Source organism: Protopterus annectens, chromosome 2.part1 (genome assembly GCF_019279795.1).
Source record: "Protopterus annectens isolate FY-2018-M chromosome 2.part1, PAN1.0, whole genome shotgun sequence".
Taxonomy (NCBI): domain Eukaryota; kingdom Metazoa; phylum Chordata; order Ceratodontiformes; family Protopteridae; genus Protopterus; species Protopterus annectens.
The window spans coordinates 1,066,140,150-1,066,154,305 of record NC_056729.1 but is presented as its reverse complement, the minus strand read 5'-3'; the positions used below and the strand labels follow the sequence as shown (position 1 = coordinate 1,066,154,305).

Sequence of the window (14,156 nt, the reverse complement as noted above, 5' to 3'; positions counted from 1 at the left end):
CTGCAATGTCTTCCCGATCTGCCTTCTAAAGAAATGCTCGTCTTCCCTAATAAGTCTTGACTCATTTTCACTACCTATTCCTTATACACACGTAAAAGGGTGAAATCAGAATAACCGATACAAACACTGAAATGAGAACTACAAAGATGTAAGCTGAAATTGTGAGTAAAGCAAGCAGAACAAGCAACAAGGAGGAAGAAGGGAGCACAGGCATGCAGAAGAACACTAAAGGACCAAATGTGCAGAGAAAACAATGGTTGCTACTGCTTCTAATTCTTACCAGTAAGTCTTTAACAAATATGACATTATGGATAACAACAATATATCCTGTTGGAAATACAAAAGTACATGAAATCCACAATCCAGAAGAAAAATACTTCTTTAAAAACAGAGTACTACTGACTATACTCATGTGCCTCCAAAATTTTACTTCAGCAAATTTAAAATCTTAAACAGGCCTGCAAGCACAGAGCAGGTCATCTGCCTGTCATGTGGGTGACCCGAGAATGATTAGTGACCTGGGAAGCTTGTGGATTGGCCAGTGAAGGAGGGTTAGTATCCAAAGACCAGGTCATCAATCTTGGGGGGGGGGGGTGATTTTTAATGCCAATATGACATTCCCTAATTTAGACTGGAGAATGTCATTAATGTCCTGCAAATGCGCAGAGGGGGAGGGCTGGCATGTCATGAGAGAATGCCCATAAGAGTGTGCTTGCAGCATTTGGGGATACCCCTCAGAGAACAGTTAGGCCACACAAAAGAAAAAAAAAATCACTGAGCTTTGGAGTGCACGATGCTGGTTAGGACTCTTCCAATGCCTGCATCCTTGAGATGCCCAACTGCTCTTACAAATGTGACACAAATTTGGCAAACCCAGTCCAGTGGATAAGTTTGTTAGTCTACAGAGGGCTGGGGAGTCAGAGTACTGGCACTCGTTGACAGTCATCCTAGCCAACAGGACGATATATATTAAAAAAACAAAAGAAAAAAAGTAAAATCTTACATAAATGATTGAAAGTAAAACACACACAGCAGTTTTCTAAACTTCTCATTGCAGGGTGCAGCAGCTGAACCCTGAATAAAACAGAAATGATAATATGATTTTTAAAAGTTACATTCGAAAAAAATATCTGTATATTTATGCACTTTAAAAGGCACTAGAAATGGACATATCCAATAAAGATTAGAAAAATGCAAGCAATTAACTGCCCAGTTACAGCTCAAATTAATCTGGAGAATATGTGACAGGGAGCTCTATTTGTTGTATGATTTCTGCATCAGGAAGTGAAAATATTACCACGTGTAAAATCTGCTTTACATCTGACATGATTGTGTGAAACACAAACCATAGCCTCAAGTTTAAGATTCTCGTAACTTTTCAATCTCCTACATCATGAAGTTCAGAATACTTCTCACTAACACCTACAACAAAAGATCCTTGTAATAAATTAAATGTACTGATTCAGGATTCAAATTCTTTTTAAAGAGCATTAAAAAGGACAGCTTTGATATTTTCTAACAAGTGCATGCACAACAAGGAGCTAAAAAATTCTGGTTCTACACAGACCTCATTAAGTGTTGGAGATTCAAGATTAGTTCCACAGTCCAGGGTGTCCTTGAATGCCATGGTAGTCTCAAAGACCGCTATAACTGGTCCCTTAACAAAATGAAATTTGATAAATGTAATTAATGTGCATAACTGAACATTTTCCCCGGTGACTGATGTCACAGTGCATGAAAACTTAGCTCTACTCAATATTCTTTATGGTCCTAAAACTGTTTACCACTCACTGTACATTTGGATGTGATCTTGGTTGAAGTATCAGTGTTCTACGAGAGCTAACAACTCAAAAGTAAGCCTGTTCTGCTGTCATAAGAAAGGCAACTCAAAGACCAAAAGCAAACTTCAACGCTAATGCAAACCTTAAAAAAATAAAAGCGACTTACAAATGTAAAAGTGTGATTTAATTTATTTGACATTTGATTACTGGGGAAGTCCAACTGGGTGGAAGCCCATTTTCAGCAGAGGCCCTGTGAGAAAAGCTCCAAAATAAAAATGATAAAGTGATAAATAAAAGGAATATATACAAGTGTTATACATATAAAATAAAAAAATCTAGTGCAAACCAAAATACGCTCTATTGTAAAGGATTAAGAAATTAATCTGGTCACTCACTGCAAAAACAAGTTTCCCTAATGCTGTAGTACAAGATACTTCATGTATCACATAGCCAGCATATTAGATATGCCTCACTACAGTACCAAAATTGTAGAAAAACACAACAGCAGTATTATTAAAACCTTAGAACTACTAGTTCTATACTGGCTTAGAGGAATAAAGCTCAGTGTAAAACCGAGAAACTAGACTTCAAGTAGTGGCTCCAGCACCTGGTGCAGTTACTGGGGAGTTTGATGGGCTTAGCTCATTCTGGGGGTGAAGGGAGTGGTACTGTTCATAACACTGCTATGATTCCTGCACAGGTGGGATGGCGAAGCAGGAAGCTTCTCTGGGTTATGAATTCAGCTCTATGATCATGAGGCAGCATGAACATGAATTAGCACAGGTAAGGCATAAAGGTCCCTGCAGTAATGAGGCCACTTTGGCCTAGTGGGACTAACCTAGTCAAAGTGAAAATAAAAAATAAAATATATGCAATCCATAAAGCTGAAAAATCCTGAAATAATCCTCAAATAACCCTTCTGAACATTACTAGAACAAATTTAACCAGACACTACCAAAATATATTAAAACATACCTCATAGCTACAACAAATTCACTCAAAGAGGTAGCCGAGTTATGAAAAACTAACCAATTTTTAAATGAGTGAAAAAAATCTCATGTTGCAGGATTAGGAAACTAACTTTTTCATTTGTCATGAAACTTTTCATAAAGCTATAATACAACATATTCTACTCAATAACCACAGAATCCACTACACTACATATATACACATATGTGCAGACATGTAATACACACACACCACCATTCAACTTTTTTTTTTTTTTTTTTTACTGAGGTACAGCATACCACAACTATAGCTATGGCACTACAATGATGTCCTTTACAAGGATGCCTACCAAATTATTAACACTTCACAATCCACAATATCTTTACAGTCCACCCAAAGTACTAAAATAAGCACAGCTGTGATGAACAGAATTTTAATTGCAAAAATAGACATTAAATGCTCACTCGAGAACAGAGAGACCTTCACTCGAGAACAGACACCTTCACTCAAGAACATACAGACCTTCAACACATTCCATCCCCATTCGTGCAGATGGATTAATGAGAATGCCCTTTGTAGTGAGTTACAGAAGCCACTCTCTTCCATTATCCTTCTCTTAGTCCAACCTCCTGGTAATCTCTAGTTCGTCTGGCTTAAGGATATGCACAAGTCTGAAAAGTGCACATCAAGGCATAATGCATCAAGCTAGGAATGGGCATCAGCTTCCACTGCTAACCAAATCTAAGCAACAAGACACCATGCTACCATACCTGCAAGACCAGCAGTATGCTGCCTGATTTACAAGCAAGTTCATCCACAATGGTGTGTAGAAAAGTTATCCAGACCCAGGCGAACACAGGAATGGTTCTAAGAACATCCACCACAGACACCCTTTTCACACTGAAACTGATAAGGAGACTAGTACATGAAGAGAAGGGCTTCACCCAACTAGCATGAGGAAGAATGCCAGGTGAGTTTTCAAACATGTCAAAGCACCCACCTTAAGGACTTCAAACAGCTTAAGCCCCTGAAACAGACTGGTAAGGAAAGTTCACTACTCAAGTCTACTGACTGGGATTTTACAAGATGTCTGCAATGCAACGACAATTCTCCACCCACTAACACTTTGCAACCCATTAAAGGAACCTCATTAAGAAGTGGGCATAAAAAACAAAGATGAAGATGGCATCCGTGAGAGTTATGTGGCACAGCCTGCTCAGGATGTCTGCCCACCTCAACATCTTTACCCAAGTTTCCAAGGCTATGACCTCCCAGGCCCCATCTTTGGGCAGGAAATTGTAATTGGACAAGATAATTAATAAAAGCTATGGACTTTGCAGATAGATACATCTGAAAAATAGGGGCTCATCCTCCACAGAAGCAAAATTCAGGCCAGCAGGTAAAACTCTCACAGGCTGCCATGCTCCCTCCCCATTCCATAACATACGCTGGTGTCCAGCCATGACATGAAGTCAGACATGCCAATATGTTGGAAATTAAGAGAGCAACTATAAACGATGGGCAAAGTGGGAATGAGCATTGAGGAGCACACATTTTCATAGTAGTTATCTTCCCTATCTGGTAACAGCAGTCTTTCTCTGTAAAAACAATACAAAGTCCCAAGCAAGCACAAGTGGTCTCTCAAGTGGCAATATACCCTTTTACTATGATAACCATAAAGGAAACATAGGCATCGTAGCTAGCTTACAGTTCCTTGTAAAGATGAGGAGGGCCAAAAGCCTGCACTGCAAGTCATCAAGAACTATACATTTGAAAAAGAATGTGAAAGCAATTGTAGTTTTAGTAGAAAGTGGCTTAGGTATTGCCAGAAAAGGCTTTTTAACACCTGCAGTACTAAAAGTTAACACAGCTGGAAAGTTATCTGGCAAATCCAACTCTGCAGACATTCTGGCCAATCTTTCTTCTTGAGAAGGTCATCAATAACTGATAATTCTTATTAATAGAGTTCACTCTATTAAGACATAAACCAAGTATTAATGCACAGGTATGCAGTGTGGAGTCACCGGATTAGAGCAGTTCACAAGACTCTGGTGAGATTACTATAGCAAACTAGCACAAACGAAGGGTTAAGTCTGGCCAATAACGGTGTTTTCTGAAATACCAAATCTGGAGGCTGAATGGCTTAAGCATGCATTTCAGATTTTTTTTTTGGCAGAAGTAACAACTATCAGAAAAAGACTTTTCCAAGAAAGGCATTCCACATCTGCAAATGTGTGGGTACAAAAGCAAGCAGGGCAATTTAAACTTCCCAATACGAAGTACATAACCCAGCGAGGAGGAGGGCACCACGTGGGACTGATGATTAAAATTATGGAGCCAGGATTACCCCATCTGGTTCAGAGCTCTGAGGAACTTCCTCATCATCCTATCCACCTCAGCTTCAAACAAGCTGGCAGGAGGGTCTAAAGAAGGAGCTGGGTGATGGTGGCCTGGAATGTCTCCTAGGTGTTTCTTGAAGAACAGAAGAGTGGAGTTGACAGGAGATTGGCTCTGGCAAAAACCTAGGTGATCAGATCCGAGGTGACCTTGGCTACGATGAAGTAAGCTCCAAAGATGTAGAATCCAATTTTTTTGGGATATCTTGGCAAGCAGCTTGGAGGATGGAGCTGTAGTAGAATGGTCCAAAGGCCTTTTCTTAGTGTCTTTATCCTTAGGTGGTGCAAATCAGTCTTCCTCTTTTCAGACTTCTGAGGGGGTTTGAGCCCCAGTCACTAGACAAGAGGAGGAGACACATTTTTAGGACCAGCTTATTTTTCCTCTTGATGAGGACCCTGGAATTAAAGCCAGCACAAATAGAACAGTCCTTGTCTAAATGGGCCACAACTAGACAGTAAACACATTCCCTGTGGGCATTGGAATTACAGATCCTATGCCCACAAGAAATGTATTTTTTAAATCCAGTTGGCTTATCAGCCATTTTGAAAAAGTACAGTTTTGTACCTACCATAAATGTAGATGTTCGAAGATCCACATTGCTGCAGTCCTTACACTTGGGTAGTCCGCTGTCCTCGGTCGGCCCGAATATCAAAGTATTAGGCTGACGTCGGTCAAGGCGCTTAAGACTGACATCAGGACGTCAGGGTATAAATGCGCATGACCGACGTCATATCCTCAGTCTTTTCTTGCCCCAGATGTCAGAAGACCCTAAACAGAAAGGTCAAAAAACCAAAATACAGCAAAAAACAACCAACCACCCCTGTACTAAGCATATGTACAATATATACAATATTTACAATATGTACAACCCAAACCACACAACCGCCTCTAACTACAGAGGGGAAGGAGGGAGGGTAAATTGGACTGCAGCAATGTGGATCTTCGAACATCTACATTTATGGTAGGTACAAAACTGTACTATGTTCTTCATCTCACATTGCTGCAGTCCTTACACTTGGGTAGAATCCCAAAGCAGAGATAAGGGAGGATGGCAAAACTATAAAGCAGTAGGAGCTGCCAAAATGCCCTGTAAAATTGCAGTGGCAAAACCAGCCCTCGATTTAGAGTAAAGTGGAAGGTGATAATGCTTAGAGAAAGTATGCACTGAACTCCAAGTAGCTGCCTCCAAAATATCTTTAGTTGCCACCCCCCTTAAAAAAGCTGTAGAAGTGGCAGTAGCCCTAGTGGAATGAGGCCTAATCCCAGCTGGAACCTCCTTGCCATGATGGGAATAACAGAAAGCAATACAAAACCCAATCCACTTAGAAATAGTTTGTTTTGACACAGGCTTGCCCTGAGAACCCAAAGCAAAAGAAACAAACAACTGCTGAGACTGCCTGAACCCTTTAGTTCTGTTCAAATAATATCACAACTGCCTGTGTATATCCAAAGTGTGCAAAATCTTTTCCCTTTATTGTGGGGCTTTGCATAAAAGGTAGGCAAATGAATAGTTTGGTTTAAAGCCACACTAGAAACCGCTTTAGGCATAAAGGAAGGATTAGTACGCAAAGATACCCTATCCTTATGGAAAATTAAGAAAGGCTCAACTGCCATAAGGGCCTGTAATTCAGAAACCCTTCTCGCAGAGGTAATGGCCAACAAAAAAGCAGTCTTCCATGATAAATATTTCAACTCAGCAGTAGCTGCAGGCTCAAAAGGTTGTAGAGTGAGTTTCTCCAACACAAAATTGAGATCCCAAGCAGGAGTCGGAGCTCTCCGTGGGGGTCTTATATTCTTTGCCCCTCTAAGGAATTGCTTAAACAAAGGATGAGAAAACAATGGTGGGTCACAGTCATAGTGAGCAGAAATTGCTGCAGCATGAATCTTAATAGAAGAGAAGGACAAACCTTTGTCCAGTAACTCAGTAAGATATTGAAGAGCCACACTTAAATTAGGCTTAGAAACATCAAATTCCTTTGCTGCACTCCAAAATAAAAATCTCTTCCATTTATCTGCATACACTTTCCTTGTACTAGGCCTTCTGGCCTCCAAAATAACATTTAAAACTTGCTGTGGCAGCTGAGACCCTCCAGGGTTTAAAACAGAATATGCCAGGCTGTCAGGTGAAGAGAGTGAAGTTTGACATTGAGTAAATGACTGTTCTCCTGAGACAGCAGGTGTGGAATCGAAGGCAAAGGCCATGGAGGCTCCCGTACCAGACTTCTCAGTAATGGGTACCAGTGCTGTCGAGGCCAATCTGGAGCTATTAAAATCATCTTTGGCTTGTCCTGTCTGACCTTCAGGAGTACCTTTGGGAGGAGAGGCAGAGGTGGAAAGGCATACACATGAAGATTGTTCCAGCTGAATGAAAGAGCATCCACTTTCCAAGCTGTGGGATGAAACCTTTTTGTGCAAAACTTTGGCAGCTGGTAGTTTAGTGGAGAAGCGAACAGATCTATGTCTGGAGTTCCCCATAACACTGTCAATTTCTGAAATACATGAGGATCCAATTTCCACTAGTGGGGATCCATAATTTGCCTGCTCAACACATCTGCTAAGGAGTTCTGTGCTCCCGGCAGAAACCTTGCCTGAAGATTTAGCTGTAATCTGAGAGCAGTCTCCCACAAAATCATTGCTTGTCTGCATAGAGGATAAGAATGTGTCCCCTTGCTTGTTGATGTACCACATGACAGTTGTGTTGTCTGTTAGAATCAACACCTGCCCTGGAAGAAGTAAATCCTTGAAAGCTATTAATGCAAATTGGACTGCTAACATCTCCTTCAAGTTGATATGTAGATGTTGAAGTCTGGCAGGCCACGTGTCTTGTATCCACTTTCCATTTAGATGAGCTCCCCAAGCTTTGTCTGAGGCATCTGTCGTTAGAATCTGACTCGCCTCTGGCCGGGTCACAGAGAGTCCCTTGTTTAGGTGACATTCCTGAGCCCACCACAAAAATTCCTTTTGAATGCAAGGTATTATTTGAATGACAGTGTCCAAATCTTGGCAGTGCTGTGTCCATACATTTTTTAGATACCATTGCAGCTTCCTCATATGCAGTTTGGCATTGGGAAGCACCAGAATACAAGATGCCATGAACCCCAAGGCTTGAAGGACTGTCCTTGCAGTCAGCCTGGACTGATGAGACAATTGATGGAAGTAAAGAGAAAGATTCTTTTGTTTGTCCGGGGTCAAAAAAGCCATCTGGGATGCTGTATTCAGTCTCACACCCAGAAAGCACATGTCCTGAGAGGGTACTAGACTGGACTTTATTTCGTTCACAGAATACCCCAGGCATCTTAGCACTGCTATCACATATTGCAAATGATGAAGAAGTTCGTCCTTTCCTTGGGCCAGAATCAGGCAATCGTCCAAATAAGGATAGATCTGAATTCCTCTTAGCCTGAAGAAAGCTATCACTGGAGCCAGAACTTCGTGAACACTCTGGGCGCAGTAGATAAGCCAAAGGGCAATGCAGAGAACTGATAATGAGAAGTCCCAGCTCGAAAACGCAGATACTTCCTGCAACTTAGCCTGATAGGAACATGAAGGTAAGCCTCCTTGAGATCCAGAGTCACCATCCAGTGATCTTTGCCCAGCAGAGGTAAAAGCTGTTGTAACGTCAACATTTTGAACTTGGGAATGTCCAGATAAGTGTTGAGGATAGATAAATCCAAAATTGGTCTCAACGTGTTCCCCTTCTTTGGTACTAGGAACAGGCGAGAATAAAATCCTAGGCCCACTTCTGGCAGAGGGACCGGTTGTATGGCCCCTATTTGGCGCAGCAGAGAAATTTGCTTGCGAGCCTCTAGTCTTTGCTGAGGAGGAATGTCCGGCATGCCTTTGAAAGGAGGCAAGGTATGGAAATAAAACCTGTAACCTTGGTGTATGATATCCAATACCCATCTGTCCTGGGTAATCAAACTCCAATTTTCTCTGAAGAGTGCCAACCTTCCTCCCAAAGGTGCTGCCAGACAAGAAGGATCTGGCAGCTGAAAAGGTAGGTCATTGGGCCTGTTTACGAAAGGACTGGCCCCTGCCCTCACCTGAAGATTGTGCAGGAGAACTCCTTGTTCTAGGCCTGAAGGAGCTCTGAGCTCTGCCCCTACCACGTCTAGATCTACCCCTAGACTGTGACTCATAAGAAGGGTATGTCCACCCCTTAGCAGGCCAATTCCTACTAAACTTCGGAGGCTGGACTTGCAAAAAATCTTTAACAGTCTGCATAGACTTAGCCTTGTCTTCCATTTTCTTCAAGACTGACTCAACAGGTGAACCAAACAACACATCAGACTGTAAAGGAGCATCCAAAATCCTTGTCTTAACATGTTCAGATAAATTCTGATCCCTCAACCAGGCGTGCCTGCGAAGAACTGACCCAGTGGCAGCCACCCTAGACGAGGCCTGTACAGCATCAAAACCACATTGTAAAGAATGCTTACCCACCTGTTCAGAGACATGTACTAAATCTTGTAATTCCTTACACTCAATGCCTTCCGCCAGAGCATCTACCTTAGACTTCAGTTGAGAAAGTAGATAGTTCTGATATTTCAACATGTGAAACTGGCAATTCAAAGCCCTCATAGCCAAGGTGGAAGAAGTATAGACTTTCTTTCCCCATCTATCCAAAGCTCTGGCCTCTTTATCTGGAGGAACCGGATTTTTACAACAGAGGCCTTGACACCCTTAGGTCCCTGACTAACAGTTTCTGGGTCCGCCCTAGGACTCTTATAAAGATATTTATGAGCCTCAGGCACCCTATAATACCTATCCGGTTTAACAGGAGCAGGAGGCAAAGAATCAGGATTAAGTGAAGCCTCCGCAAACACATCTTCCACAACATCCAGAACAGGAGGTATAGCCAAAGGCCTATGCTGGGGTAAAAGCAAAACTCCCTAAGCCTTTTCCTGGAATCAGAGAAGTCCTGACCTTCCCACTTAAAATGTTCCCTCATGGAATGAAGAGTCTCTGAAAAGAAAAATCCTCTGGAGGAGAAGCAGAAGGGGTTGAATCATCTGCATCAGAATCAGAATAAGGAGAATACTCCTGCAAGTCTTCAGCCGAAGACTCTGAAACATCCGAAGGCTGCTCAAAACTCCCCAACTCTGGTTCCACCCTAGGCCTCTTATCTGGACGGGGCAAAGAACCTCTAATCAAAGTAATTAAATCTTCTGCCATTTTAAGCATGTGCTTCTTGGGCACAGAACCAGAAGAACTAGGAGTAACACCAACAGAAGCTAAACCTGGCCTGCCTCTGGGAGAAGCCTTAGAAACAGAAGGAGAGGGCCTAACCACCTTAGGAAGGGAGGGGAGTACAGTAACCTGAGAAGCCCCTTCAGCCTGACCTGCCTCCTGGGAGGCCACATCCTGCAATAACAAAGTCTCCCCCTGAGACTCCAGAGAAGCCTCCGGTGGAACCACCGGTTCCACTGACGCCTCTAAAGAACTGGCGTCCGGTACGGACGACTCTTCTTGTCTGGGTTTAGCCGCCTTGTCTTTGCGCTTCTTCGAAGAAGCGGGCGTCGGAGCATCCGACGGCATCTTATAATTGCACCGCTTCCCAAAGACTAACCTGGCACAATCTAGCCTTCGCTTAATAGTGCGCTTATTGAACCTAGCACAAAAGCGACACCCTACAACGTCGTGCTCAGGCCCCAAACAAGGAATACACAAAGTATGATAATCTCTATGCGGTATCTGCTTCCCACAAGAAATACAGTTATTCACTTTTTCTGACATCCGGTAAACCACTGAGACAAGAAAAAACTTAAATATTCCCAACGGGTACTTAGCCAACTTTGACTCGGTCTGAAACTCCGAATTCGAAAAATTTCAGAACGCCGAACGGCACTTGCAACGCTGCTTCTGCATCGGACCATGCGGCAAAAAAGACTGAGGATATGACGTCGGTCATGCGCATTTATACCCTGACGTCCTGATGTCAGTCTTAAGCGCCTTGACCGACGTCAGCCTAATACTTTGATATTCGGGCCGACCGAGGACAGCGGACTACCCAAGTGTAAGGACTGCAGCAATGTGAGATGAAGAACATCATTATTTTAAATAAACTATAGCAATGTATGTATTTATTTTTTTTAATAATACATACCATTAAAATATAATTTATTAATAATAAAATACCAACACTGGTAACTACAAATATCATCTAAAGAGCAGTAACTAAAGAATTAAGATGAAAGAAAGTGCCAACAATGGTACTTCAAGAATACCAGACAGTAAATGGGTAGGAAAAGAATATAGACTGAGCTCAAAGTTATGGGAACAAGGGAGACAGAGTGAAAAAAAAAGATATACATTTATAATTTAGTATAATAAACTTGCAACTATAAAATATTGAAAAGTTAAACTCAGACTTCAAAGGAGGATATCCATATCAGAGTGATATGGCAGCAAATGAGATCTGAGATATGTTAGGTTTGTGGGGCATTATGGGTAAGGGGGGAGCTCCACAGTTGGAGCCATGATTCTAGTGAAGCAGCCAAGCTTGATCAGATGTTGGATTAGAGACCCATCAGTTGAAGAACGAATGAGAACGACATCAGATGCCAAGAATAACACCTCATGACAGACCCAAAGGCAGCACCTCTGCGAGATGCATCATAGCTGCACCTGGTAGACTGATAAGCCAACCCAACAGGTAGGACCCAAAACAGATGGAACAAAAGATTTTGCTTTAGAATCAGGGAGGTCAGAAATATCCTGACAAGCTTGGGCATTCAAGGCCAGAACACATCTGGTCATGTGGGTCTAGTAACTGATGGCCCAAAAGGCCAAAAGCAGTAGTAGTATAAACCTTCTTACCAATTCTCTCCACTGCCCTATTATTCTTACCTGAAAGCAGAAGCTTGGAAGAGGGCAAATGTTTAGAAGGCTTGCCAGAGAAGACTGACACCACAGCAGGGTTCACCTGAAGCAGATCATATTACTTTTTTGGGGGTATCAGACACTTGAGAAGAAGCTCACTTAAAAGTATTCCATCATTCTATCTTTAGTGTCTCCAAAAGGCATTGCCTTAAAACAGATCAGGACTAATGGATTCTTAAGCAGAACCATAAGCCAAAGACAAAGGCATCTGACAAGAGTAAGACAAGGACCTATCATCAGATTCTGAATCCTCTTCTGAAGAATCAGTCTCCCTAGTCCATTTGGAGGGAGTTAAGTCCAAGGGGGAGTAGGCACAGAAACCCCTTGGGGAGGCATCAGGGCTATTCAGGTATTAAACAAGCCCTCAGTAAATGGAGGTCATTCCCGTTGAGGATCCTTAAGGCATACAGAAGTATGTTCAGTCTTCTGCTTTTTCTTGGTAGGGACATCAGCCCTAACAAACACTGCAGGCTCTGAACCCTGACGAGACTCAATAAGAGTACCTGAAACCTCTTCCCTGACCAGAATCTGTAGAATCCCTCTAGGGCTCTCTGAGATAATCAAGGGAGGTTAATCCTTGACATCCGGAACACATGCCTGCAAAGCCTCACAGGATGTGCAAAGGGTCTATGCCGGCCTCCAACAGGGTCGAGGCAGAGGAATCAGATGCAGACACCAGATGGCCTACAGAACTATCACTCTGCTTTTAGAGAAGCATCTGGTAGAAGCTGGACAGCCAAAGAATCCGGCTAAGATTTCTTTGCCTTATTATTTAACGGTACATTGGGGTTAGAAGATTCTACCATGCTACCCCTAGGCTGAGAGTTTAAATCCTCTGGTTCTTGAGATAGATGGGCAGGAAATACAACCGGCTTCCAAGAGTCTTAGACACAAATACTTTACAAATGCTAAACTTAAATTTGCAACAACAGATAGCAACAAAACTGGAAATAGCACAATCTAATGGATCCAAGGAAAGAGGCAGTAAAGTAAAATCCACTCACTTTAATAAAAACAATACATCCAGAGTTAAATGCTTTCATGAATATTGGTGAAGCATTGTCTCCACCGAAAGCGCTCATTAAATAAGACTTTATTTGTAGTTACTGGCTCTTATCGTGTTTCTCTCTCGCTTGCTTGTTTAAGAAGTTTGTTCGTTTTTTATTTTGTGGTTTTGCAATATTGGGAACTTCATCAGAACTAACAATCAAACTAAATCCACATAAAGTCCATTGTAAAAATCACATAAACGTAAACCACCAATGACTGTTTAAAACCAAATTAATTTACACTTAAATTCCTTAATGAGTTACGATGCTTATTCACATCTAGGAAGTGTCTTTAATAAGTTCTATAGCCAATTATGGTATCTTGTCCCAATTTTTCACAGATGAGTAGTTAAATAATAGAAGTCTGATAGCAGTTAAAGTTTAATGCTAGTAGTTACCCTGGTTTAAATTACTCTGTGTCGATTAATTCAGTGTTAACACACTGTAAATTCCTAATATTGTCCAAAATGAGGGACGTGGAAGTTTATCTACTGCAGAAGGCAGCACAAATGAGTTACGATGCTTATTCACATCTAGGAAGTGTCTTTAATAAGTTCTATAGCCAATTATGGTATCTTGTCCCAATTTTTCACAGATGAGTAGTTAAATAGGAGTGAAGTCTGATAGCAGTTAAAGTTTAATGCTAGTAGTTACCCTGGTTTAAATTACTCTGTGTCGATTAATTCAGTGTTAACACACTGTAAATTCCTAATATTCTCCAAAATGAGGGACGTGGAAGTTTATCTACTGCAGAAGGCAGCACAGATGAACGTAGCCTACAAAGCTTATGAAAAGTGAAAGCAGTTGCACAGTTTTTACTCGCTGAGATTTGACACATCCTAAGTTTAAGAAGATCCAGATTTACTGTGGGTTTTCTAATTTACAAAATTGAGAGATTACCAGTTCTAAAACTTTTTGCATCCAAAAGAGGTGAATTCTTCCTCACATTTACAGCCTCAATAGGACCTCATCTGTTAGATCTATTACACATGCAGAAGTCCAATGGTATCAGAAACACCTGCACAAGGAACCTCAAATCGCTGTTGCAAAACTAACAGAACATGCTGAAAGGATAAGTATGTATCCTAGAGAATACCAC

The 14,156-nt window shown here is 41.7% G+C and overlaps 1 protein-coding gene across 1 annotated transcript in view; it reads right to left on the bottom strand.

The window, feature by feature from the left end:
* TDRD6 (tudor domain containing 6) overlaps positions 1-14,156 on the bottom strand; it is a gene marked incomplete at its 3' end in the record, with an annotated part of 543,290 nt that overhangs the window by 347,562 nt on the left and 181,572 nt on the right. The window contains exon 8 of the mRNA XM_044062624.1: positions 1,568-1,657. Coding sequence (XP_043918559.1) covers positions 1,568-1,657 — 90 coding nt within the window. The remainder of the gene's footprint in view (positions 1-1,567; positions 1,658-14,156) is intronic.